The sequence below is a fragment of the Pan troglodytes genome, chromosome 10 (assembly GCF_028858775.2).
Source record: "Pan troglodytes isolate AG18354 chromosome 10, NHGRI_mPanTro3-v2.0_pri, whole genome shotgun sequence".
NCBI classification, from domain to species: domain Eukaryota; kingdom Metazoa; phylum Chordata; class Mammalia; order Primates; family Hominidae; genus Pan; species Pan troglodytes.
In genome coordinates this window covers 41,206,505-41,231,535 of record NC_072408.2, presented here as the reverse complement: position 1 = coordinate 41,231,535, position 25,031 = coordinate 41,206,505, and the positions used below count along the sequence as shown (strand labels likewise).

The following is a 25,031-nucleotide window of genomic DNA, read 5'->3' as shown; positions in this document are numbered from 1 at the left end:
AGTTCCATTGTTCTTGATGTATAATATTTATGAATCCATTGTTTATAGTTTGGTTTTGCTTTATGTGCTGATCTGAGACTCTTGCTTTTTATGACATGAATTTGTTCTATTTTTGTTTGTTCACATGAAAGGCATGTTTGTACTAGTTATATCTTCTTAATGCCATCCTTTTATTTTAACAATTTAAAATGTATATTTTGCTATATGATCTGTTTTTTCCTTTTTATGTATAGTTCTGCTAATATAAAAGATTTATAGTTTATTTATAGTCCTATTGCTTATCTTTTTAATCAACTTCAAATGATGTACTCAAATCTTTATTCAGAGTTTACTCCCTCTACTATCAACTATTAAAACGGTATACTTCTACTTTCTCCTTTTCCCTTCCTTTTTATCATCTGGTTTTCGTGGATTATATTATTATGAATTCTTCTAGTGATTTACTTTAAACCTTGATTATTTGATTTAGCATGTTAAAAATATTTTTTGATCCTTCAACTATAAAAGTTGTAAAGTCCACCTACTTATATGAATTCCCTCTTTCTCTTCCATCCGTATGCTGATTTTTTGTTACATTCTCATAGTTTATAACATTTACCCCCTACTCTGTAACCATAATTTCCACAGCACTTTTAGCTTTGTCCTGCATTAAAATGGATTTAGCACTCATAGCTACTCCTTTTACCTCATATTCTCCATTTATCTCTTGGCTGGCTGAAGTTTATCTTCTAATGGTTTTTTAAAGAGTTAATAGAATGGAATTCCTTCAATTGTTGCATATTGAAAGTATTTGCCTATTGCCTTAGCCTGGTAAAATAGCTTGACTAAAGACAGAATGCTTGGATATCACCTTTCTTCTCCCAGAGGACTGTGTAGGAATTTCTCTGTGGTCTTTTGATGTTGAAGTCAGGAGCTAGCCCGATCTATTTCTTTTCCCTTCAGTCCGTGTGTTGATAGTTTTGGCTGGATGCCCAGATGATTCTTTCTTTATCTTTGAAGATAAGAAACTCTATTAGGCCAGTTCTTAAAATTGGTCTTTTTGAATCAGTTTTTTTCTTTCAATCTGTAGATTCAAGTTTTTTTAAAATTAAAATTTTTAATTGTGGTAAAATACACATAACATAAAATCTACCAGCTTAGCCATTAAGTGTACAGTTCAATGGTGTTAAGTATATTCACATTGTTATATAACCAATCTCCAGAACTTTTGCATCTTGAAAAACTGAAACTATATTTATTAAACAACTCCTTATTTCCCCCTGCCCTCTGCTAGATTCAAGTTGTCTTCCCTCCCTTCCCTCCTTCCCTTCCTCTTCCCCTTCTCCTTCTGTTCTTCCTTCCTTCCTTCCTTCCTTCCTTCCCTCCCTCCCTCCCTCCTTCCTTCCTTCCTTCCTTCCTTCCTTCCTTCCTTCCTTCCTCTCTTTCTCTTTCTGTCTATTGAGAGACAGTCACACTATGTGCAGGCTGGTATTGAACTCCTGGGCTGAAGCAATCCTCCTGCCTCAGTCTTCAGAGTCACTGGGATTACAGGCGTGCACCGCTGCTTCTGGCTAGAATTTTATTTTTAAGAAATCTTTTTTCACTTATGTTTCCTATTCCGCGTGTTCAGTTCTCTTTTTCAGGAGCACTCATTATACATATGGTTGCTCTGGTTACAAACAAGGTGACCTTGCTTTTGCTCTTCTGGGTTTGTCATGTACTTAGAGAAGTCTGCGTATTGCCAGCTCTGCCCATGATCTGTTATTATGGGACACTGTGTCAGCATCCTCCCTCCATTTGGTTCCAGTTTCACTGGAATTGGCAGAATTTCTTCAAAGAAAGTGTTATTTGGGGTTGTAAGGGCTTTCTATTTTCATCTAAGATGGAATTTATATATCTGCATTTATTTTCCTTGTTGTAAAATTCAGTTGGTTTCAGAGGTAAGAAATTAGTAGATATATCTTTATTTCTTTTCCTTACATTTAGAATTATGTTATTGAATGTTTTCCCCATTAATTTGTATATAATTTATTTAGAATGTCATCCATATCTGAATGTTAAAACTTCCATAACCTCAGAAAGCAGGAAAATGACTGTCAACCCAGAAGTAGCCTGTTTTTCATTAAATCAGCATTTTCAGTCATTTCATGAAATATTCAGTGGAAAGGGAGGTAGAAGGCTATGCTCAGCCTTCCATCTGGTACAGATGTGTTTGTGTATGCCTTGAGTAGTTTGAACATGGGTCCACCCTGTCCTCACGATAAAGTCACATAGTCCACAGGCCTGTGCCACAAGGGGGAACTATCTGCTCCTTGTTTCTCATAGACCCTTTGGACTGCTGCCATTGTCTCTGGGGTTGGTAGGGATTTCATCAGGATTGGGGTTTTCTCTGAAACAGTATCTGGGGTTAGCTCTTGCTCCTTCATCAGGCTTTGTCATAATCACTCTGTGTCCAAAGTCACCAATTTGTGAATGTGAAATGGTTGAAGTTGTCTCTCCTTTGAGGAGGATGAACCTGGGGAATTTTGGGGGTGCTGTAGGCAGGTAATCCCAGAGCTTGCTTCTCCTTCGTTCAGTACACAGACAACTGGTTAACCACCTGTTACCTGCCGAGTGTTAGGCATTCTGAGATGAATTCCGCCTGGACCTACTTCTGAAGTGTTGCCTCTCTGGTGAAGAGGTATTATAGCAGACATGCAAATGCACATTCTAAGAACAGAGAGGATGGAGACATTCATCTCACAGGATATAAATGAGGAGGTGGGTGGAAGTGGGTGAATTCATTCAACATTGAACCAATGTTTCTTGGGTGCTTTCTGTGTTCCAGGCACTATTCTAGGCACTGGGGATATAGAAGTAAAAGAGCAGACAGAAATCCCTGCTGATACGGCTTCGCTGTGTCCCCATCTAAATTTCATCTTGAATTCCCATGTGTTGTGGGAGGGACCTGGTGGGAGGTAATTGAATCATGGGGGCAGGCCTTTCCTGTGCTGCTCTGGTGATAGTGAATAAGTCTCATGAGATCTGATGGTTTTATAAAGGGGATTTTCCCTGCACAAGCTCTCTTCTCTTGTCTGCTGCCATGTGAGATGTGCCTTTCACCTTCCACCATGATTGTGAGGCCTCCACAGCCACGTGGAACTCTAAGCCCAATAAACCTCTTTCTTTCGTAAATTGCCCAGTCTCCACTATGTCTTTATCAGCAGCGTGAAAACTGACTAATACACTAAACTGGTACTGTATTAGCACTGATTAATACAGTAGAGTGGGATGTTGCTGAAAAGATACTGAAAATGTGAAAGCAACTTTGGAACTGGGTAGCAGGCAGAGGCTGGAACAGTTTGGAGGGCTCAGAAGAAGACAGGGAAATGTGGGAAATTCTGGAACTTCCTAGAGACTTGTTGAATGGCTTTGCCCAAAATGCTGATAGCAACATGGACAATAAAGTCCAGGCTGAGGTGGTCTCTGATGGAAATGAGGAACTTGTTTTGGGAACTGGAGCAAAGGTGACTCTTGTTATGTATTAGCAAAGAGACTGGCAGCATTTTGCTTCTGCCCTAGAGATTTGTGGAACTTTGAACTTGAGAGAGATGATTTAAGGTTTTTGGTGGAAGAGGTTTCTAGGCAGCAAAGCATTCAAGATGTGACTTGGGTGCTGTTAAAGGCATTCCATTTTATAAGGTAAGCAGAGCATAAATGTTCAGAAAATTTGCAGCCTGACAATGTGATAGAAGATAAAATCCCATTTTCTGAGGAGAAATTCAAGCCGGCTGCAGAAATTTGCACAAGTAATGAGGAGCCGAATGTTAATCCACAAGATGATGGGGAAAATGTCTCTAGGACATGTCAGAGGTTTTCACAGCAGCCCCTCCCATCACAGGCCTGGAGGCCTAGGAGGAAAAAGTGGTTTTATGGGCCAGGCCCAGGGTACCTGTGCTCTGTGCAGCCTAGAGACTTGGTGTCCTGTGTTTGAGCTACTCTAGCCATGGCTGAAAGGGGCCAACATAGAGCTTGGGCTGTGGCTCCAGAGGGTGCAAGCCCCAAGCCTTGGCAGCTTTTATGTGGTGCTGAGCCTGTGAGTGCGCAGAATTCAAGAATTGGGGTTTGGGAACCTCCACCTAGATTTCAGAGGATGTATGAAAACACCTGGATGTCCAGGCAGAAGTTTGCTGCAGGGGTGAAGAACTCATGGAGAACCTCAGTTCTGTGGAAAGTTTGGAACTTCTTAGAGATTTGTTAAGTGATTGTGACCAGAATGCTAGTTGAAATATGAACAGTAAGGCCATTCTGATGAGATTTCAGATGGAACTGAGGAATAAGGTATTGGAAACTGGAGTAAAGACCATCCTTGTTATAAATTGACAGAGAACTTGACTGAACTGTGTCTACATTTAAGGGCTTTGTGGAAGGCCAAACTTGAGAGTGACAAACTAGAGTATCTGCAGAAGAAATTTCTAAGCAAAATATAGAAGGAGGTGCATGGTTACTTTTGGCCACTTATGCTGAGATTTGGGAGCAAAGGAATAATTCAAAGACAATTATAAAGATAAAGAAAATTTACATTAAACTGGAAGCAGAGTGGAAAGAGTTGGAAAACTGTCAGCCTGGCCACATGAAGAGTGAAAAAGTGCATTCAGAAGAGGAGATCAAGGGTGCAGCTAAAAAGATTAGCACAGATAGAAGGGAGCCGGATGCTATTTCTCAAGACGATGAAGAAAGACCTGAAATGCATTTCAGAGATCTTTGAGAGTGCCCCTCCTGTTATAGGCCCAGAGGTCTAGAAGGGCAGAATGGTGCCTTGGGACTCTGCCCTGGAACCCCAGTGCAGAGCTTCATGGCTGCCCTAGCCAAGGCTCAAGTGACCCCAATTGTAGCTTGTGCTGCAGTTTTGGAAGGTAGAAGCCATAAACCTTGGCAGCATCCAGGTGGTGCTGACTCTGCAGGCTTGCAGACAGCAAAAGCTGTGGCAGCTTGGCAGCCTCCACTAAGATTTCAAAGGATATCATCAAAAGCCTAGGAGCCCAGGCAAAGATTTGTCACAGGGGCAGAGCCAATGCAAAGAGTCCCCATCTAGCGGAGCCATGGAAGTGGTGCCACCATAGAGAGTCTCCATTAGGGTAATGCCTAGTGGAGCTGTGGGAGTGGGACCACTACTGGGAACCCAGAAGTGTGCAGTCACTGGCAGTATGCAACACCCACCTGGGAAAGCTTCAGGCACCAGACTCCAATACCTAGGAGCAGTCACATGGGCTGCACTGAGCAAAGCCATAAGGGTGAGGCTGCCTGAAGTCTTGGGGGCCTAACCCATACCCCGTTGTGGATGGGAGGCCACACACAGAGTCAAAAGAAATTATTCTTCAGCTTTAAGATTTAACGTCTGCCCTGCTGGGTTTCAGATTTGCTTGAGACCTGTTACTCGTTTCTTTTTGTCTATTTCTCCATTTTGGAATGGGAATGTCTGTTTTATGCTTTTACCACAACTGTATCTTAAAAGTAGATAACTCGTTTGTATTTCACAGGCTCACAGATGATACTCTGGACTTTGGACTTTTGAGTTGGTGCTGGAATGAGCTAAGATTTTGGGGCTATGGAGTTGGAATGAATATATTTATATTTGAGAAGGACATGAGTTTCAGAGGGCCAGGAGTAGAATGGTATAGTTTGAGTGTTTGTCCCCTCCAAAACTTACATTGAAACTTAATCCCTAAAGTAACAATATTGAAAGGCAGGGTTATTAAGAAATGATTGGTTCATGCTGGGTGCAGTGGCTCATGTCTGTAATCTCAGCACTTTGGGAGGCCTAGGCAGGTGGATCATATGAGGTCAGGAGTTTGAGACCATCCTGGCCAACATGGTGAAACCCCGTCTCTACTAAAAATACAACAAATTAGCCAGGTGTGGTGGTGGGCACCTGTAATCCTAGCTGCTTGGGAGGCTGAGGCAGGAGAATTGCTTGAACCCAGGAGGCAGAGGTTGCAGTGAGCCGAGATTGAGCCGTTGAATTCCAGTGTGGGCGACAGAACAAGACTCTGTCTTAAAAAACAAAAAGAAAAAGAAATGATTGGGTCATGAGATCTTTGCCCTTGTAAATAGATTAATCCATCTATGGATTAATGAATTAATGGGTTAATGGATTAATGGTTTGCCACAGGAGTGAGACTGGAGGCTTTCTAAGAAGAGGAAGAGAGAGCTGAGCTAGAGTGGACAGCCACTTCACTATGTGATTCTCTATTCCAGCTTGGGATCCTGCAGAGATTCCCTGCCAGCAAGAAAGCTCTTGCCAGACATGTCCCCTTGACCTTGGACTTCCTAGCTCTAGAACTGTAAGAAGTACATTTTGCGTCTTATAAATTATCCAGTTTTAGATATTCTGTTATGAGCAACAGAAAATAAACTAAGATGGGGTGGGAAGAACAGTCTAGAATCAATGACTCCGGGCATGTTAAAGAGCAGAAGACCCTGTGCCTGGCCTGGGGAGGGGTCTGGTAGAAGATCTGACTGCTTTCTTTGCCCCCTGAAGTCATGAGTGATCTTCCCTGGTTCATCTGTGTGCAAGACACAGCCATGAGCTGTAGGGGAGGAAAACAAAGTTGCAGGAGGAGAAAGAGGTGACCAAGACCCCTTTGAGAGACTTTAGTCCTTTGGGGAAGATAATTTGCACATCTAAAACACAGTCAAAAGTGGTTTCTCTGCAGCACATCACAAGAATAACCTTAATGGATTCAACTGGTCTTCTTAGTCAAGTGCCAGTTGTCACTGTAGTAGCTCATTACTTTACTGTCTGACCTAATTAGCCATTGCCAGCCACTTTGGCCCAGTGTAGAACGTACGAATAGAAGGCAGGAGAGATGAATTTCTGATAAAGGTACCAGAAAGTGGCTTTAGTATAAATGGCTCAGGCTTTGATTATTTTCAGGATGATAAATCCTGGTTCTTTGGAATTTGATTTAATTTTTGGAAATGCTCAAATGTCACTAGGAGTAATGTGTGAAGAGTAAGAGGGGGACGAAAACTGGAGTGGCATTTGGACTCAAAGGAGGCTCAGCAATGTGGATGTGGCTCGAAGTGAATAAAAGGGCTTGTTAGAGGCTCTGCCTTCCAGGCAGGCTGTGACTGGCCAAGGGCCTGGGTCAGGACATCCTATGCCTTGTGTTGGTCCAGGGAGGGCTTTTCTCCCTGCACTTCCTCCAGGGCCCATCCCATAGAGCACAGGCACACAGCAAGTTGGATGCTTTCGTTTTAATAGCTCTGGGCTACAAGGGTATTTAAGGCTTTAAGTCCAATGATCCCATTCTTTTCAGCTTCTCATGCCCATGGTTTTAATAGACTGAATTTCTTCAGTAATTTTTGTGCAAATTCACTTCCATCTAGAAGGAAAGATGAGACAAATGAGGCTTTTAGGACCCCAGGCACCAGCTCCACCCCTTCCATTTCTCCTCAATTCCATCTCTGCTTTCCAGACTTACTGAGACTCTGGAGAGGCTTACACAGAAGTTGGAGGGATTGAGATTAGATTCACCAGAGCCTGAAGGACCTACCCTCTTCCCCACCTTGGCAGGGGCAGGGGACAAGAATAGAAACAAGCAGGCTCTGCTGTGGGAAGGTAGGGGGTTAGACCCCAGGTGAATCAATATCAGACAACATGGCACATTGAATCTGTTCTTTTTTTTTGAGACAGGGTCTTTCTCTGTCACCCAGGATGGAGTGCAGTGGCACAATCTCGGCCCACTGCAATCTCTGCCTCATGGGCTCAGGTGATCCTCCCACCTTAGCCTCCCAAGTAGCTGGGACTACAGGCATGTGCCACCACGCCTGGCTAATTTTTGTATTTTTTTGTAGAGATGGGGTATCGCCATGTTGCCCAGGCTGGTCTTGAACTCCTGGGCTCAAGCGATCCACCAGCCTTGGCCTCCCAAAATGCTGGGATTACAGGCGTGAACCACCGTGCCCAGCTGGCAATTTGAATCTGGATGAGAAATTGGAAACATATGAAAGCACAAAATGAGGGGTCTTCAACAGCAGGGGCTGTGGCAATTCCAAGTCTCGTATGTGAGGTGGAAATGGGGGCAAGTTCTGTCCCATATCCCACCCCCGGATGGTGGGTGGTGAGTATTCTCATTCCCACAAGGCCTTGCCTTGGGATGCACTCACTTTCGATGAATTGTTTTCCACCTGGCACGCCTCCGTGCATTCCTTTTCCTGCTTTTGCAAAGGCTTGTTCTGTTAGTAAGATACTTTTCTCCACTATGGATTCTAATTTTGGAGCAGAACAATCACATCAGCAGAAAAATCACCTCATTTAAAGAGAACTCTGCATTGCCCCACCTGCACCCGCCCCCCACCCCCACTCCACCCAGGACATCATCCCTACAGAAAGTCCTAAAGTGCAGAAGTTTTGCTGAGGGCTCCAGCACTTCTCTCATAGGAAGTTGTGTGAGCCAGGACAGAAACCATGTATTGTGCAGGCTGCAACATCTACTATTGTGGAAACGTTTTGTGTGGGTGCAATGCACAATCCCATTTGTGCCTTTGTGTTCAGGTGTTTGAGTCTACCTGCTTCTCACCAGGCTTATCTCTGTGCGTGGAGGTGTGATGTGGGCCTGCAGCCAGAGACTTTCCTAGGTTGTTGATCTGGCATAGAGACAGAGACTTACTCAGGGGGTTTAGTTCCTGCCTGCTTGAGGTGACCTTGGCTGTCCCCTGAACTGCTGCCGAAGTCTCCTGGGCTGTTGTGGTTGTCTCTGGGGGTGAAGCTGGTTCTGCTGGACCTGAGATCTCTTCATTAGGCTTAGCTGTGAATGCACAAATTGATGGATTTTAGCAAAGTCGAAGTGTTTGTTTCTTTTGGAATGGGTTGCAGGGCCCCAGGATACCTAATGTGTGCTGGGTGCCAGGATACAGAAGCGATATGGCTTAAACGCTGCCCCCTTAAGGGAGATAGCATTTCTGCATGCTGTGTGTCTCTTGGAATGCAGCGGGCAGGGTTGGGGAAGGATTTGGGCTAGGGGATGGTGAGAATCGGGGAGCACTTCATAGAGAAGCTGGATCTTGAAGGCAGGATGTTAGCAGGAGAGGATGTACCAAAGGGGCTTCCCTGGGGGCAGGCAGTGAGTAAGAGGTCAGGCGAAGGCATGTGTGGGGAATGGAAACAAGTTCAATTTAGCTGATGTGGGTGCGACATAAAAGAGAGTCATGGAAAATGGGGTTGGAAAATGAGGTTAGAGGCCAGATAATGGTTATCTTGCTAAGGAATTGGGAGTAATGGGAGGTGTTTGCAGGTGAAGGTATTAATGCCATGTGAGACATTGCCCTTACCACTTAACCTCATGTTTCTCTCCCTTTTATTCACAATAACCTTTTCCCCATGCTCCCTATTGTCCTTGCCTCTCTGGGTCATCCTCTTTTGTCCTTAGCCTTGTGCCATTTCAACCCATGCCAGCTTCTTTATTATATTACCTGCCCCTCCCCATTACCACCAAGCACAGAATCCAGATCTCCTCCCACTGGCTTCTTCTCCCAGCCACCACTCACATCCCTAACTGTTAAACCTTCCCAACGAGGGCTAGGGCAGCAGGGAGAGGAGGACTCACAGGTCCCAGCTTCCTGGGCAGGATCAGCACCCGTCGAGTCAGAGGAGGCATCTTCTGCAATGGGGGAAACATGCCAGATGAGAGCAAGGACCGGACCGGACCTACTCGAGCCACCCTCCCCTCCCATTCCCAAAGCTTATCTCCTGGGAATGCTCATGGATAGAAGGGGATCAATTTCCCTTTGGGTTGGACATGCCCTTCCACCATATCAGCGGGTCTACTGGGGCACTCTCTGATGTTTAACTCCTGTGGCTTTTGAAATAAGTTCCCCTCTGAGAAGTGTAATGTCTCTTGGAACAGTGCCTTCCTCCTGACTGGCCCCTGGCTTGGGAGGGAGGCTTCCCTGAGGTGTCTGTCATGGAGCTGGCCGTGGTCAGAGGGGCTCAACCTCCTCTGTGGTGGAGGAGGACAGTATGTGGGGGTTATGGGGCCATATTTGAGCGATTTGCAGGATTGAGACCCCAGCCTTGATTCCCTTTATTCTTTCAACACAACACTTATGCAAAGCTCTGTGCCAAGAGATGGAGGTGCAGTGCTGAAGAGGGCAGACAAGACCCCTGCCCTGACAGAGCTTACATCTGTCCTTTTACGAAATTATTTAATGGCTGGTGTGACAGTGCTGGAAGGGAACGTGCAGCCTGGTGCGAGAAGGGCACATGGATCTGATTTGTTCCGCATGTGCATGGAAGGCCTTTTTGGGGAATTATATCTAAACTGAGATTTTCTAGATGAAAAATCATTGGCCAGGTGACATTAGAGTTGGTTGGGGGAAGGGGCCAGGGAGAGGGAAAGCATTCTAGACGAGGAAAGGACAAGAAGGAAGATCCTGATGTTCAAGGAACAGCAGGATCATCACGGCCCAAATAGTGCTTCTGTGGATCAAAAAAGGCATCCCAGCCGGGCACGGTGGCTCACGCCTGTAATTCCAACACTTTGGGAGGCCAAGGCAGGTGGATCACCTGAGGTCAGGAGTTCGAGACCAACCTGGCCAACATGGTGAAACACCGTCTCTACTAAAAATACAAAATTAGCTGGGCAAGGTGGCATGAGCCTGTAGTCCCAGCTACCCAGGAGGCTGAGGCAAGAGAATCGCTGGAACCCAGGAGGTGGATGTTGCAGTGAGCAGAGATCGTGCCACTGCACTCCAGCCTGGGCAACAGAGGGAGACTCGGTCTCAAAAAAAAAAAAAAAAAAAAAAAGGCATCCCTTCCTCCTAAGAGACACAGCCAGGGGCCAGGCTCGCTGCTTGGCAAGTAGAGTGTCGGCCAGATTTTAGCTTCTACCACTCCTTGCCTGGGCACCCTCGTGTAGGGGACACCCTGCTCAACTACATGCAGGGGACACCAGAGAAGCCAGTGTAGCTGAGGCATAGTGGGTAAACAATGGTGTGTGAGGAGATGAGCTGGGAGGGCAGGCAGAGGCCAGAGAGTTCTGGGTTCCTCTGGCCAGTGGGGTGCAGAGGCCACGTGTGGAGAACTGGGAGAGGAGTCACTTGCAGAGGCAGGGAAGCCAGAATAGCACTGAGAGAGGAGGAGAGGGGTGAAGGCAGGAGTGAGGGGCTCCTTGGACTGGGAGGACTCTTGTGGGGCACAGAGGAAAGGCCATACTCACCAGCATAGACCAGGGCCCCTGCTACAGCTGCCAAGAAGAGGAGAGTGGTAAATTTCATTCTTTGGGATGAGGAGTGAGTATAACCACAGAATCTGCAGAAGATCTGGGGAATAAGGATGCTGAAATTTCTGGGCCCTTTTAAGGATATCAAGGGCCAATGGGAACCAAGCCTGGAGAGGTGTGACTTCCGCATCCTCCTCCCCTTCTTCCCCAAACTGTCACCTGCTAAGTCAACAAGGGCTAGGTTGGGCTGGCTGATACCTGGGATCCTTGCAGGCAGGTCCTGGATAGGAGCCTTTCTCCAACTCCCAGCCATCCCTTTTCTTTCTCCCTCCTCCCTTCCCCACCACACCTGCCCTCTGGGTTCACACCCTTGGGCTCTCAGGGACGGTAGGTAGAGCACATTTCACTTGGGGAGATTCTGGGATGTGTCCGTTGAGGGTTCTGGTAGAGAAATCTTAATCTTGTCATCTCTCCAGGAGGAGGTTGAGGGCTCAGGAGATTACATTGTCCACCTTCTGTCCCAGTCTACATAGGACTCAGTGCAGGGTTTGAAGGTTTCCCCAAACTAAGTGAGCCCGTTTCCCTGGGAGACCACACCTAGAACACTTGAGGCCTGAGTTCCTGGCTGCTTTCTCCCCATGAGGGGATGGGTTTGAAGGCTTGTGTGCCTTCTCTGGAGTTGTTCTCTGTTCTTGACATTATCCAGCCCCTAAAAAGAACTCCTCCAGGCTCACACAGGCCTGTCAATCTCTGTCTTCAGGCCTACTCAGTGGGACCCCACATTTCTGAGAGAATCTCCTGGTCAAAGCATGATGGTGGTTCACTGAAATTGGAGCTTGGTTCTGACTTCAAGTGGGGAGCTGACCCATGGTGTGAATAATCCAGAAAAGCAGATTATTCTAAAGAAGCTTCTCTTTGACTTGGCGTTTCTTCCTTTCCTGATCTGGGACTCTAGAGGTCTGGATTTTGAGTTCTGGCTTTGTCATATGAAAATGTTAGGATTTGAAAAGTGATAGGATTTTTATTTGTTGTCTAGGAGTTGTGGCTCCTATGTACAGCATAGTGGTGGAGATTAAGTGAGAGTATATATGGCAAAGCATTTTTTTAGACAGCGAAGTTCTATGGAGTTGTGTGGGGTTCTTGTACCATCTTTCCAAGTAGGTTTTTGTCCAGGCTGGTGCTAAATGCTAGATATTAATAGAATGGGCCGTGGAGCAGGAGTCAGTTGAGGGGCTGAAGGGTGGAGAATAAGGTGCTGGATGTCAATTTGTGACTTTCCCCTTGCTTGGTGTTGGCACTCACCCAGCCCCGTGTGGGCTGATTCCGGAGGCTTCTCTGCCTCATGGTAGCTCTGAAGATGAGTGTGAGAAGGGGGTATTGAAGAGTTTTCAACATGAGGGTGTTTTGGGTGCCAGGGTTTAGAGCATTAATCTTTTCAGGAGATAAAGGAAGATAAAATTAATGGGGTGGGACATTAAAGCCTTGGCAATTGCTACCTGCCTGAGGGTCTGGGCCTGGGAGCCTTGAAGGTGGTGGTGGCCTTACCTGGAATGGGGAAGGCTGAAGAACAAGAGAAAGTTTTGATGGCACCAGTGCCCTGGGTATGTGCACATACGTGTGTGCACGTGTGTGTACACTGCAGAAGGAGAAGTCCTGCAGATCCCAAACAGATCTAGATCCCGAGCAGTCTCCATGAGCACATTAAAAAAGTCAACAGGAGCAAATTATGCTATTTGCACAAGACTTTTCTAAGAGGAAATGAGAACTTTGGCGTCAACACTAGAACTGTCACAGAGCAGGGTCTTTCCAAATGTCACCGCATAGCCCTTTCCTCTCCCAAATCTTCCTCCTGGCCTCAGTAATTAAAGAGGCAAGCATTTACATAAATAGGGATGAGGTGAAAGTAAGGACATTCGTTTTATAGAAAATTTTCATTATTCTATAACAGGGCCCGGAGAAATGTTACCCCAAATTATAGAGCCTGGGAAAGAATTGGGTGCATAGATTAAAGAGGCAGACCTCATGGATATGGGTGAGGGGCTGCTCTGTGCAATGTCTTGACAGACCTCATGGATATGGTTGAGGGGCTGCTCTGTGTGATGTCTTGTTTTCTAGGTTATCTGACCTCCATGATGACTGTCAGTTCGCTGATCTGTGTCTTGTCTCATGGGCTGCTCATTGTACCTCTCTCCCCTCTGCCTCAGGTTTATTCTCTCTCATCTCTGCACTGGTCTGGAAGGATGCCTCTATGGGCTGTATCACCTGGGCTCCCATGCCCTCTAGCTTCGAGTTGAGTTTGGCCAATGGAAGACACAGGTGGGAGATGGGAGGGTGGGAAAAGGGAGAGATCAAGGCATTTGTTCCTCCTGCTCCCTCTCTTGCTTTGGCATGTGTGGTAGGACGACTTCAGAGATAGCTCCTGGTGATGCCTACGTCTTGGCATTGGTGCCCTGCTGTAATTTCCTCTGCTTAACTGGGCTGGGTCTCGAGATTCACTCCTAACAAATAGAAGATGGCAAAGTGATGAGGTAGTCAGTTCTGAGACTATGACTTTAGTCTTGTTTACACACACTCTGTCTCTGGATCTTCTCAGCTTGCTCTGATGAAGTGAGTGGCCATGTGTGTGGCTGTCCTGTGGAGAGACCTACGTGGCAAGAAACCGAGGACAGCCTCCAGCCTGTAGCCAGTAAGGAACCGAGGCCCTTAGTCCAGCTATCTGTGAGGAACTCAACCCTGCCAGCTACCATGTGACTGAGCTTGGAAGTGGGTCTTTCCTCAGCTGAGTTTTGAGGTGACCGCAGCCTCGATGATACCTTGACTGCAGCCTCATTAGAGACTCTGTGTCTGAGGGCGCATCTGTACCTGGACTGCTGATCCATAACAACTGTGGATAAGAAATCATGTATGAAGCCACCAAATGTTTGAATAATTTTTACAGCCACGGATACTTAATGCAGCATGGTGTGGCAATGGCTGTTTCTCTCTGACTGCAGCTTCTGTCTGGTCCCTGTTTCAGAGCGCCAACTCTCGGTGTCAGGTGACATTATTCACCCCCCCCAAAACACGCTGCTTCAGACTTCCTGCTGTTGCTAGTCCTTACTTGAATCTCTGTAAATAATAGATACATTTTTCCTTAAAGAACCTTTTTTTAAAAAAAGCCCTCCTGAGAACCACAAACCACTGCTCAATGAAATAAGAGGACACAAACAAATGGAAGAACATTCCATGCTCTTGGATAGGAAGAATCAATATCGTGAAAATGGCCATACTGCCCAAGGTAATTTAGAGATTCAATGCCATCCCCATCAAGCTACCAATGACTTTCTTCACAGAATTGGAAAAAACTACTTTAAAGTTCATATGGAACCAAAAAAGGGCCCGCATTGCCAAGACAATCCTAAGCAAAAAGAACAAAGCTGGAGGCATCTCATTACCTGACTTCAAACTATACTACAAGCTTACAGTAACCAAAACAGCATGGTACTGGTGCCAAAACAGATATACACCAATGGAACAGAACAGAGGCCTCAGAAATAACACCACACATCTACAACCATCTGATCTTTGACAAACCTGACAAAAACAAGAAATGGGGAAAGGATTCCCTATTTAATAAATGGTGCTGGGAAAACTGGCTAGCCATATGTAGAAAGTTGAAACTGGATCCCTTCCTTACACCTTATACAAAAGTTAATTCAAGATAGATTAAAGACTTAAATGTTAGACCTAAAGCCATAAAAACCCTAGAAGAAAACCTGGGCAATACCATTCAGGACATAGGCATGGGCAAGTACTTCATGACTAAAACACCAAAAGCAATGGCAACAAAAGCCAAAATAGACAAATGGGATCTAATTAAACTAAAGAGCTTCTGCACAGCAAAAGAAACTACCATCAGAGTGAACAGGCAGCCTACAGAATGGGAGAAAATTTTTGCAATCTACCCATCTGACAAAGGGCTAATATCCAGAATCTACAAAGAACTTAAACAAATTTACAAGAAAAAATCAAACAACCCCATCAAAAAGTGGGCAAAGGATATGAACAGACACTTTTGAAAAGAAGAGATTTATGCAGCCAGCAGACACATGAAAAAATGCTCTTCATCACTGGCCATCAGAGAAATGCAAATCAAAACCACGATGAGATATCATCTCACAGTAGTTAGAATGGCAATAATTAAAAAGTCAGGAAACAACAGGTGCTGGAGAGGATGTGGAGAAATAGGAATGCTTTTACACCATTGGTGGGAGTGTAAACTAGCTCAACCATTGTGGAAGACAGTGTGGCAATTCCTCAAGGATCTAGAACTAGAAATACCATTTAACCCAACGATCCCGTTACTAGGTATATACCCAAAGGATTATAAATCATGCTACTATAAAGATGCATGCACATGTATGTTTATTGTGGCACCATTCACAATAGTAAAGACTTGGAACCAACCCAAATGTCCATCAATGATAGACTGGGTTAAGAAAATGTGGCACATATACACCATGGAATACTATGCAGCCATAAACAAGGATGAGTTCATGTCCTTTGTAGGGACATGGATAAAGCTGGAAACCATCATTCTGAGCAAACTATCACAAGGACAGAAAACCAAACACCACATGTTCTCACTCATAGGTGGGAATTGAACAATGACAACACTTGGACACAGGGTGGGGAACATCACACACCGAGGCCTGTTGTGGGGTGGGGGGATGGGGGAGGGATAGCATTAGGAGAAATACCTAATGTAAATGATGAGTTAATGGGTGCAGCAAACCAACACGGCACATATATACATATGTAACAAACCTGCACATTGTGCACATGTACACTAGAACTTAAAGTATTTTATATATATATATAAGCCCTCCTGAGTGTGCCATTTGTTTTCTACTTGGACCTCTCCACTGATACACCACTTCCTGTCTGAACTGTGATGAATGTCTTTTCCTCATTCCCCTCCCTGTGTGTTAGGCCATGTTCTGGGGGCTGGTGGGGAAGCAGAGACTCCAAAGGGAGGAATTGACATGGACTATTTAGGGTAGACTGCTCCTGCATTGGAGACACAGGCACACGTTGATCTCCGAGGGCCATTCTACCCTGGCTGCTGTGCTCGACATGGCTTGTCTTCTCTGCCAAGCCCTGTGGCCTGCACAAGCTCTGCCACACTCCTGTGATGCCTCCGATCTTCCACCTTGGCCATCGGGGAGGTGTGAAGACAAAGCAATGAGTGAAAAAATTTTAAAAATGTGATTTCTGTTTCTTTAACATACATACAGCATGTAGTATGTGCCAAGCACTATTCTCAGAGCTTTATCCATTTTAATCTCACTTAATCCTCCTAACAACCCAACGAGATAAAGTACTATTAATACTCTTACTTTCTAGATAAGCAGACTAAGGCAAAGGCAGTTTAAGATGCTGGCCCATGATAACACAGCTAGTGAGTGGCAGAGCTGGATTTCAACGTGGGCTTCCTAGTTTCAGAGTCTGTGCTGTCAACCACAACTCCTTGCTGGAATGTTAAATTCCATTTTAAAATAAATATGAGGACTCTGTAACATTATGTTTCTCTAGTTTAACTAATTGGTACCTGTATTCATTAGGGTTATCCAGGGAAATAGTACTAATTGGATATGTGTGTATTTGTATGTATATGTATTTATATATAGTATGAATATTTATAGACAGACACACACACACACACACACACACACATATATATATCGAGAGAGAGATTGAGACAGAGAGAGAGAGAAACAGAGAGAGGTTGATTTATGTTAAAAAATTGGTTCATGTGATTATGGAGGCTAGCATGTCCAAAAGCTGTAGTTCAGGTCTGAAGGGTGTTAGGCTGAAGACCCAGGAAATAGCTGATGTTGTGCTTCAAGTCTGAAGGTCACCTTCTGGCAGAAGTTTTTCTTGCTCAGGGGAGGTCCGTCTTTTGTTCTATTCGGGCCTCAACTGACTGGATGAGGCCCACCTTCAATCTGCCTTACTCAAGGGCAATCTGCCTTACTCAAGGTCTACCAATTTAAATGTTAATCTCATCCAAGAAAACCCTCACAAAAACATCAGAATAATGTTTCACCACATATTTGGGCATTGTTGCCCAGCAAAGTTGACATATAAAATTAACTAGGACAGTACCCTTCAGCATTTTGATTTTGGAAGGTTTAGTGGACACCAACTGGGCCCAGAGGAAAAAAAGGGCATGTTATGTGCATCTTCGGAAAGCTTTTTCCAGACCTTAAGGAGAAGGATTTTTTTTTTTCTATCTCTAGTTTCACAAGTGAAGGGGTAAGCTCCAGGAAGCTGTGAAACAGTCCACAAAGAAGACCAATAAGCGGGCCCTCTTCCTGCCTGTGGTCTAAGCAAAAAGGATTCTCATGGCTCCCATGGGGTCTAGCTACCTCATCTGGCAATGTCCAGAAAGGGACTTGGGGTCAAAGGTCAGGGCTAAGGGTTGCAAATTTCAATGCCTACAGGAGTCAAGCAGGTACCATTAATAAGCCAGACAGTCCAGGTACAAGGCAAACGGCAGCATAGGTGCGATGATAAGTAGTAATTGTCCTTCCCTTTCAGGTGCAGGAAATCAGGAGGAAGTGGTAGAGTTGGGGCAAATTGGAGTGTGCCTGCCCTTTGTAAAGTGGTCAGCTGCCTCTGCCTTGAGCCGATGGCTGCCAGACATTCTAATTCTTCAAGGAAAATTGGAAATCTGGATTTTCTTGTAAATCTCCTAATTTTCTTATTATTTCAGAACACTTCATTTAATATTTTTACTTTGTATTATTTTAAAACTAATTAATTTAAAAATTGACAAATGAAAATTGTATATATTTATCACATACAATGTGATGTTTCTAAATATGGTTGCATGTGGAACAGCTAAATCAAGCTAATTAACATATGCATTACCTACTTTTTGTTTTGAAATAACTTCAGACTTACAGAGGATTTGTAAAAATAGTACAAAGAATTTTCACATCCTCTTTCTAGATCCAATGGGGACTTGAGCTCCCAAATGTCAAGATTTAATTGTGCTTGCTTTATCATGCTCTGCCTTTGTTTCCATCTCTTTGCTTTTTCCTTAACATTTTGAGAATTAGATTTGAATTTTTAATATACATAACAGAAGACCCCTTTAGAAATGGCTGTCCTTGATTTTTTTTTTTTTTTTTTTTTTTGAGATGGAGTCTTGCTCTGTCACCCAGGCTGGAGTGCAAAGGAGCAATCTCGGCTCACTGCTGCAACCTCTGCCTCCCAGGTTCAAGTGATTCTCCTGCCTCAGCCTCCTGAGTAGCTGGAATTACAGGCACACGCCACCACGCCCAGCTAATTTTTTTTTGATTTTTAGTAGAGATGGGGTTTCATCATGTTGACTGGGCTGGTCTCGAACTCCTGAGCTCAGGCAATCAACCTGCCTCGGCCTCCTAGAGTGCTGGGATTACAGGCGTGAGCCACTGTGCCCAGCCCCTTGATCATCATTATGATGACAAATCCTGATGCTTGTGGGTTTATTTTTAGAAACAATATTTTCTTGAATAGGCAGGACTTGGTGGAGTTTGTTTTTCTTCAAACAGTGCTCCCAAATACGGATAGTCCCTGACTTACAATGTTTTGACTTTACATCGGTGAGAAAACAATACACATTCAGTAGAATCCATACTTCTAGTACCCATAAAAGCACTCTGTTTTCTACTGTCATTACGGTTTTCAATAAATTACATGAGCTATTCAACACTATTAGAAAATAGGCTTTGTGTTAGATGATTTTGCCCAGTTTTGGGTGAATGTAAGTGTTCTGAGCACGTGTAAGGTAGGCAAGACTAAGCTATGATGTTCAGTAGGTTAGGTGTGTTACATATACTTTTAACTTATATTTTCAACTTATGATGGGTTTATCAGGCTGTAACCTCATCCTAAATTGAGAGGCATCTTGTATGTGTTGTTAAATCTCCCTTTCCCATTTATTGATGACAAATTTAGAGGATTCCATTTATTCTAGTTCTTTGTGGTTGTTGAGAGTCCATCCAGTATAAAATCTTACCTCCCTTTCCTTTCCCCAGCATATGCTTCACTGGAGAGACATGAAAAGGGGTGGGGTCTGGTTCTGGATCTCAGGCGAGGTGGGATGGGGCGGACAGAGATCTTCTAAGGTCACTGATCACAGTCAATGAGGGAGAAATCCTGATCTCCTCCTGGCTTGGTCTCCATTCTTCTGCTCCTCTGGAGGCCTCCACTGATGCAGGGTGTGGTGGTCACCAGTTAGTTGGTGGTTAGCTTCACCCCAGCCCTGCCATTGCTGTGGAAACCCTCAAAGAGTGGCAGTTCCTTTGGGCCAGTGGCCCACACTCTCAACCCTCTCACCAGGTTCTGCCTCCTCCCATCCAGCCTGGAAGCCCCCAGTGCAGCTTCTTGGCTTTCGATCCCTCTTCTAAATGCACTCATGAGAGCAATGGGAATCCTAAGTTCTCTTCCTTGCTCTTCAGTGGCCTCAGGAGCTTGGATGAGAGTGTCTTCTTGCATCTCTTCCACGGGCTACCATGAAAAACTTCTTGCTTCTAGAAATGTCAGACGATAAACAGGTACCCACCTTTTTGTTCACTTTGCCCTGTGGCAGAAGTTGCTACAGGGAGACAAACATTCATTTTGACCATCCTACTGCTAGGCATTTCCAGTCCTTGCAGTTAGGTGTGGCCACTGGGAGTGGGTTCTTATATAACTTGCTAGTATAGCTCATACAAACCTCCAAGCAATCTGTTCTATGCTCCTTCCCCCTTTCTGTAGTTGGAATGGTGATAAAGATGACAGAATGATCTTGAAGCTAGATATTGAAGATGGCAGGGCTGTTGGCATCCTGGAATCCTTAAGCGACTCTGTGGAGAAGACAGACTATTGCCTCTTTCCCCCAAATCTGGAGCAAACCACCTTGACTTGTACATGTTTGTGCAATTATATCTTGGATTATTGTTTATAGTAGATTAGCCTTCCCTAATTAATATAATCTTGATGTCTGGGGACACGGCTTTCTCAAGAGCTGTCCTACTGTGCTCCAGTCTGGGCAGCTTCAGGTCAGTCTAGAGGGTGCATTCAGCTGGAGATGGGAGGTTGGTGGGGGAGATGCCTGTCTCCTCCTGGACTGGAACCTTCAATCTAGGAGTGATTTCCACAGCCCTTCACTTGACTTGAAGGGTAGAAGAAGCATCTCCCTCCCTTCTTCCATGGAGATCTTCAAGAAAAATCTCTTTGCTATGAGCACTGCTTTCCCCACAGAGCCAGTGACCCTGATGATTCCACTTTTCTTCTTCTCCACAGGGTAGAGAATGATAGTTCTGTGATTGATTGGGATTGGGCTGGCTTTTCTAGCTCTAAGGAAGTCCCAGGGTGGTGGGCAGGCTCCAGATGTCAGAAGTTCTCCATGGAATGTGGGGTATTTGGGGGGTCTATGATTCTAGCTGTGGGTCCTAGAGCCAAATCCAGGGCAATGAGAAAAGTCCCACTCAACACTGATGCATAGTAAAATGGCATTGGGCAGGCAGAATGAGGGATAAAGAGGCAACCAGTTTGGGACTTGAGGCTTAGACCCTGCAGATATGGGCGAGGGGCTGGGCATGAATCAAAGAACTTGCTGGAGCTGTGCTCTCTGGGAAGGCTGGGTCTGGAAACTGTGTTTCGGGAGGAAGGGCCAGGGTGCCAATTGAAGCCTCATGGAGTGCTCTTCCAACCTTTTGGGCTCCTGGCCAGGTTTCTTACCCTATCTCTTCTTAAGGAAAACACACACATACTCCAAGTATTACAGATGCTTTCAGTTTAATAGCTGTTTTAAAATTTTTTTTTTTTTTTTTTTTTTTAGGTTTTAGGCTGAAGATGTAAAGCCTGCTGCTCCTGGGCATCATTTCTCAGCTTCTCCTTACAGCTATAGTACTGAGTCAAGGACGTCTTTAACGTCATGGACGGCTCCTAGGACAGCCACAGAAAAAAATGGGGTAAAGGGGTAGGAAGAAAAAAGGAAGGGAAAGAGAGCCAGGGAATTGGGGAAGGAGAGGTAGGGGAAGGGGAAGGGGAAAGGAGGCCTGGAGGTGCTTACACAGAAGTCAGAGGGATGGAGGCTAGATTCACAGGAGCCCCAAAGACCTACCTCTCTTCCCCACCTTGGCAGGGGCAGGGGGCAAGAGCAATAAAAAAAAAAGCAAGTTAGACCCCAGGAAGTATCAATATTAGACAAGAATGGCAATTTAAATCTGGATGAGGAATTGGAGACATTTGAAAGCACAAAGTGAGGGGTCTTCAATGGGGGGGGCTGTGGCAGTTTCAGATCTCATGCAAGGGGTGGAGACTGAGGCTGGTCCTGAGGGAGGATTGGGGACATACTCACCTTTACCCACGCTTTCTAGATCTTCGACTGCATCTTTTCCTAGTTTTCCGGGTCCCCCCACAGCTTTTTTTGCTCCGTCTAGGCCTTTTTCTAGGGTGGATTCAGAAAAGAAGAGGTCATAGAAGCAGAAAAACTACTTCCTTTGTAGGAGAGTTCCCCGCTTCCTAGGCACCATGGGCACTCTTAAGGTGAAGTGGTTTTGCTGAAGGAACCAACTTCTCTGTCATGGGAAGGTTGGTAGGCCAGTATTAGCTGCAAAACCTATGGCCCGGAAACCCTGTATGTAGAAGCAGGTGTGCACCCCAAGCCCTCCCTAGGAATATGGGTGTAGCTGTGTCCCTGTGCTTGTGCCTGTGAGTGCAGACTGGCCCCCAGATATCTTGCTGTTTCATGCATCAGAATTCTATACCAGGCATTGGGACAGAGGCTTACCCAGAAGGCTGGATCTCTGCTTCCTTGGCTTTGGTGCCTGTCTGGCTAACCCTGGGTCTTCACCTGCATTTTCCTTTTGAGCTGCTGATGCTTCATGGCAAGCTGCAAGGGTAAGGGAGTGAGAGGAATAATAGCTATTTCACTCTTTCCACCCTGGTCGGGGAGCAGGTGGTGCTTTTACCCCCTCAAGGTCTGGCTTGAGGATAGCTCCCTCTCTCCCAATTCCTCTAGAGCTTGACTTTCATGATGTGTTAGGTTCTTTAGTATCCCTCAAGCTTTTTTCCTGCTGCCTCCAAGACTTTTCCTGCTCCTCCAGGGCCCTTTTCTAGAGTAGATTATGGTTCAGGGAAAAGTAAAGTCATTTTGGCAGAAAGATCACCTTAAAGAGACTCCCCCTAGTTTTCATCCCTTATACCAGCCCCCTAGTGTGGGGAGGCTTTGCAGAGGGCACTAGCTTCTCTCTTCTAGGCAGGTTGGTGGATGAGGACAGAAATTTGGCAGTCTCTGAAGGGGGCTTCTGTAGCTGTAAACAATCCATTTGTTTATCTGGAGAATCAAAACTTCTCTTATTGCATTGGTGTGAAACGCTTCAGGGGCATCTGAGAAGACACCAAGGTGCCCGGTGTTCCCTCTGGGCTGTATGTGAGAAGGCAGGGAGGGTGCAGGTGTGTGCTGTGGTTGGGGCTCGCAGTGCAGTGAAGATGTGCGGAAATACAGTTTATCTTTCTGCCGTTAATTATCCAGAGTGTGTACATGGCTGGGGAAGTAGAAATGAATGAGAATTAGATCTCTCTCTCAGGGGCTTCCAGGAAAAGAGACAAAACTGCTATATATGGGAAGCCCAGAAGAAGGAGGGATGAAAGGAGAGACTGGGACAGAGGCACCATACACACCAGGCAGGGAGGGCTTCAGAGAGCAGCTGGGACTTGAAGCTTGTTAGAGCACGGACAGGTAGGGGTTGAAAAGGTACCCAGGAAGAGGAACGTTGGGTAGTAGAAAGTTACTCATGTTGTCTGATGAAACAAATGTATAACGTTTGATGTGGAGAATGCGAGCAGTGGAGTCTAGGGAAATTATATTTGAAAAGTACCCTGGATCTAGATCATGGATACCCTGAATGTCAGGCTAGGAGGTGAGAGTTTCGTGATGAGAAATGGGAAACCACGTGAAAGGTTTTTGAATTGAAATTGTTGGTGAAGGTGGGGCAGATGAAAACCTCTGAACCCATCTAATGTGAAGTTCCTCCTCTTGCTCAAGAAAAGTATTCCTTTCTTTCCCATTTTTCTTACTCCACTTCTACTTCCAGACAGGGCCACCCTTTCCCCCATGCTCTGTCCTTCTCCTGTGCATGAGTCTCTCAGGAAGTCTCCCTTCTCCATGTCTCCTAAAAGTCGGCCTCCCAACTCTCCTTCCCCTGGACCCCCCTTCTGCTTCTCTGACTTCCTCCGCTCATATCCCAAGTCATTAACCCTCCCACCCAGGACTGGGGCAGGAGGAAGGGAAAGGACTCACGGTTCCCCGATCCTGGGGCAGAGGCAGCCTCTGGATCATCTGCAAAGGAGGGAACAGTGACCATGTCAAGTAGGGCACAGTTGCATGAGCTGTATCCAGCCAGGGCTGCCTAGAATTCCCAGGCCTCTAATCTCAGGAGTGTGGCAGTGGACAGACAGGAGAGAAATCTCTGCTACACAAGGGGCCCACTAGAAATGCTTTTTGGTATCTCAACCAAATCCCTCTCTCTGTTATCCTCCCTAGACCTAGGCTACTCAGAACATCCCTATGGAAATGGAATCATTCTCTGACTCTCTTCTATGTCTTAGATGTCCAAGTTTCATAATGAAAGTTGAAGGGACATGACCACGAGGGCATGACCACAGCACCTGCTCTAGTGACAGGGCAGGAGTTGTTCTGATTGTCACCCGATAGAATGACCTCAGAAGGACCTTCCCTCCATTTCTTTATTCTTCCAAAAGCATGAATGAAGCACGCATTATGCACCAGACATGGTATTAGAGGCTAGAGATACAGCTGTGAGGAAGACAGATAGTGTTTGCTCGGGGAAGCTGACAGTCAATGGGGGATTTGGAGGAATTAACATAATTACATAAACAATTATTTAATTACATTTGTGATAGTGCTAGGAAGGAAAAATACAGGAGGGAAGAAAATGCAAAATAGGGGCCAAAATGATTCTGGGGCTTCAGCAAGGCTGCTGTGAGGAAATACATGGACACAGAGAGCTAGCAGGGCAGACACTTGGAAATTGAGTAGGAGGGAGGTTGACATGGGTGGGTGAAGTAATGGGCAGGGGAAAAGACAAGAGGATGTGCAAAAGTCCTGGCAGTGGGAAATGGCTTGGTTCATTGAGGGGAAAAAGAATGCCAGAGTGGTTGGAGCAGAGTGGGCCAATCACAGACTGAGAGGAGAGGCAATGGAGAGCCAGGCTGGGGCCACAGGGCTCCTGGCTTCCTCTGACCATAGAGTCCCTGTGTGGAGAACCTAGTGGGAGGCAGGAGTGGGCTACAGAGACAGACTTGGGTGAACTGCCTCTGGCGAGGAGGGGAAGGGGAAATGAAGGCAGGGCCCAGTCTTCAGGGGACTATATGGTTGGGTGTCGGGGAAGAGCCATACTCACAGGCACAGACCAGGGCTCCTGCCAGAGCTGTCAGGAAGAGGAGAGTCATGAACCTCATGCTTCTGTGTGCTGGAGTGGGTATGCCACCAAATCCTTGGAGATCTTGGGATCTAGGGTGTCAAGACTGCCTCTCTGGGCCTTTTTTTAAGCATGACAGGGACCAATGGGAACCAGTCTTCCAGTGGTGTGTTCTCCTCCTCCTCTTCTCCCACCTCAGAGCCACCTGTTAAGTCAACAAAGGCTGGCTGGGGCTGGCTGGTGCCCGCCTTCCCTGCAGGTAGGTCCTGGACAGCAGCTCTGGAGTTGGCACTGTCCTGACTGGCATCCTTTGCCTGCCTCTCCCCTTCCCATCTCGCTTGTCCCTGGGCTCCCATCTCTGATTGCATCTGGGGTCCTGGGGAAGACT

At 45.7% G+C, this 25,031-nt stretch overlaps 2 protein-coding genes across 3 annotated transcripts; both read right to left on the bottom strand.

Annotated features, from left to right (window-relative positions):
- Positions 1 to 7,203: 7,203 nt before the first annotated feature.
- Positions 7,204 to 11,292, bottom strand: LACRT (lacritin). Its single transcript, XM_001170736.4, has 5 exons — positions 11,181 to 11,292; positions 9,570 to 9,623; positions 8,634 to 8,771; positions 8,131 to 8,232; positions 7,204 to 7,346 (listed from the first exon to the last, which is right to left on the bottom strand). Exons 1-5 carry the CDS (start codon positions 11,236 to 11,238, stop codon positions 7,285 to 7,287), a joined length of 414 nt encoding a protein of 137 aa, XP_001170736.1. The 5' UTR covers positions 11,239 to 11,292; the 3' UTR covers positions 7,204 to 7,284.
- A 9,682-nt stretch (positions 11,293 to 20,974) lies between these two features.
- Positions 20,975 to 24,745, bottom strand: DCD (dermcidin). 2 transcript variants are annotated; one of them, XM_001170688.5, is made up of 5 exons: positions 24,626 to 24,745; positions 23,503 to 23,541; positions 21,991 to 22,092; positions 21,559 to 21,648; positions 20,975 to 21,143 (listed from the first exon to the last, which is right to left on the bottom strand). In XM_001170688.5, the coding sequence occupies exons 1-5, from the start codon at positions 24,681 to 24,683 to the stop codon at positions 21,100 to 21,102; spliced, it is 333 nt and encodes a 110-aa protein (XP_001170688.2). In that variant the 5' UTR covers positions 24,684 to 24,745; the 3' UTR covers positions 20,975 to 21,099. The 2 variants fall into 2 exon arrangements, with proteins under 2 accessions (XP_001170688.2, XP_016780296.2); XM_016924807.2 differs by lacking the exon at positions 20,975 to 21,143 and adding an exon at positions 21,318 to 21,334 and having other exon boundaries at positions 24,626 to 24,683.
- Between the last annotated feature and the right edge of the window lie 286 nt (positions 24,746 to 25,031).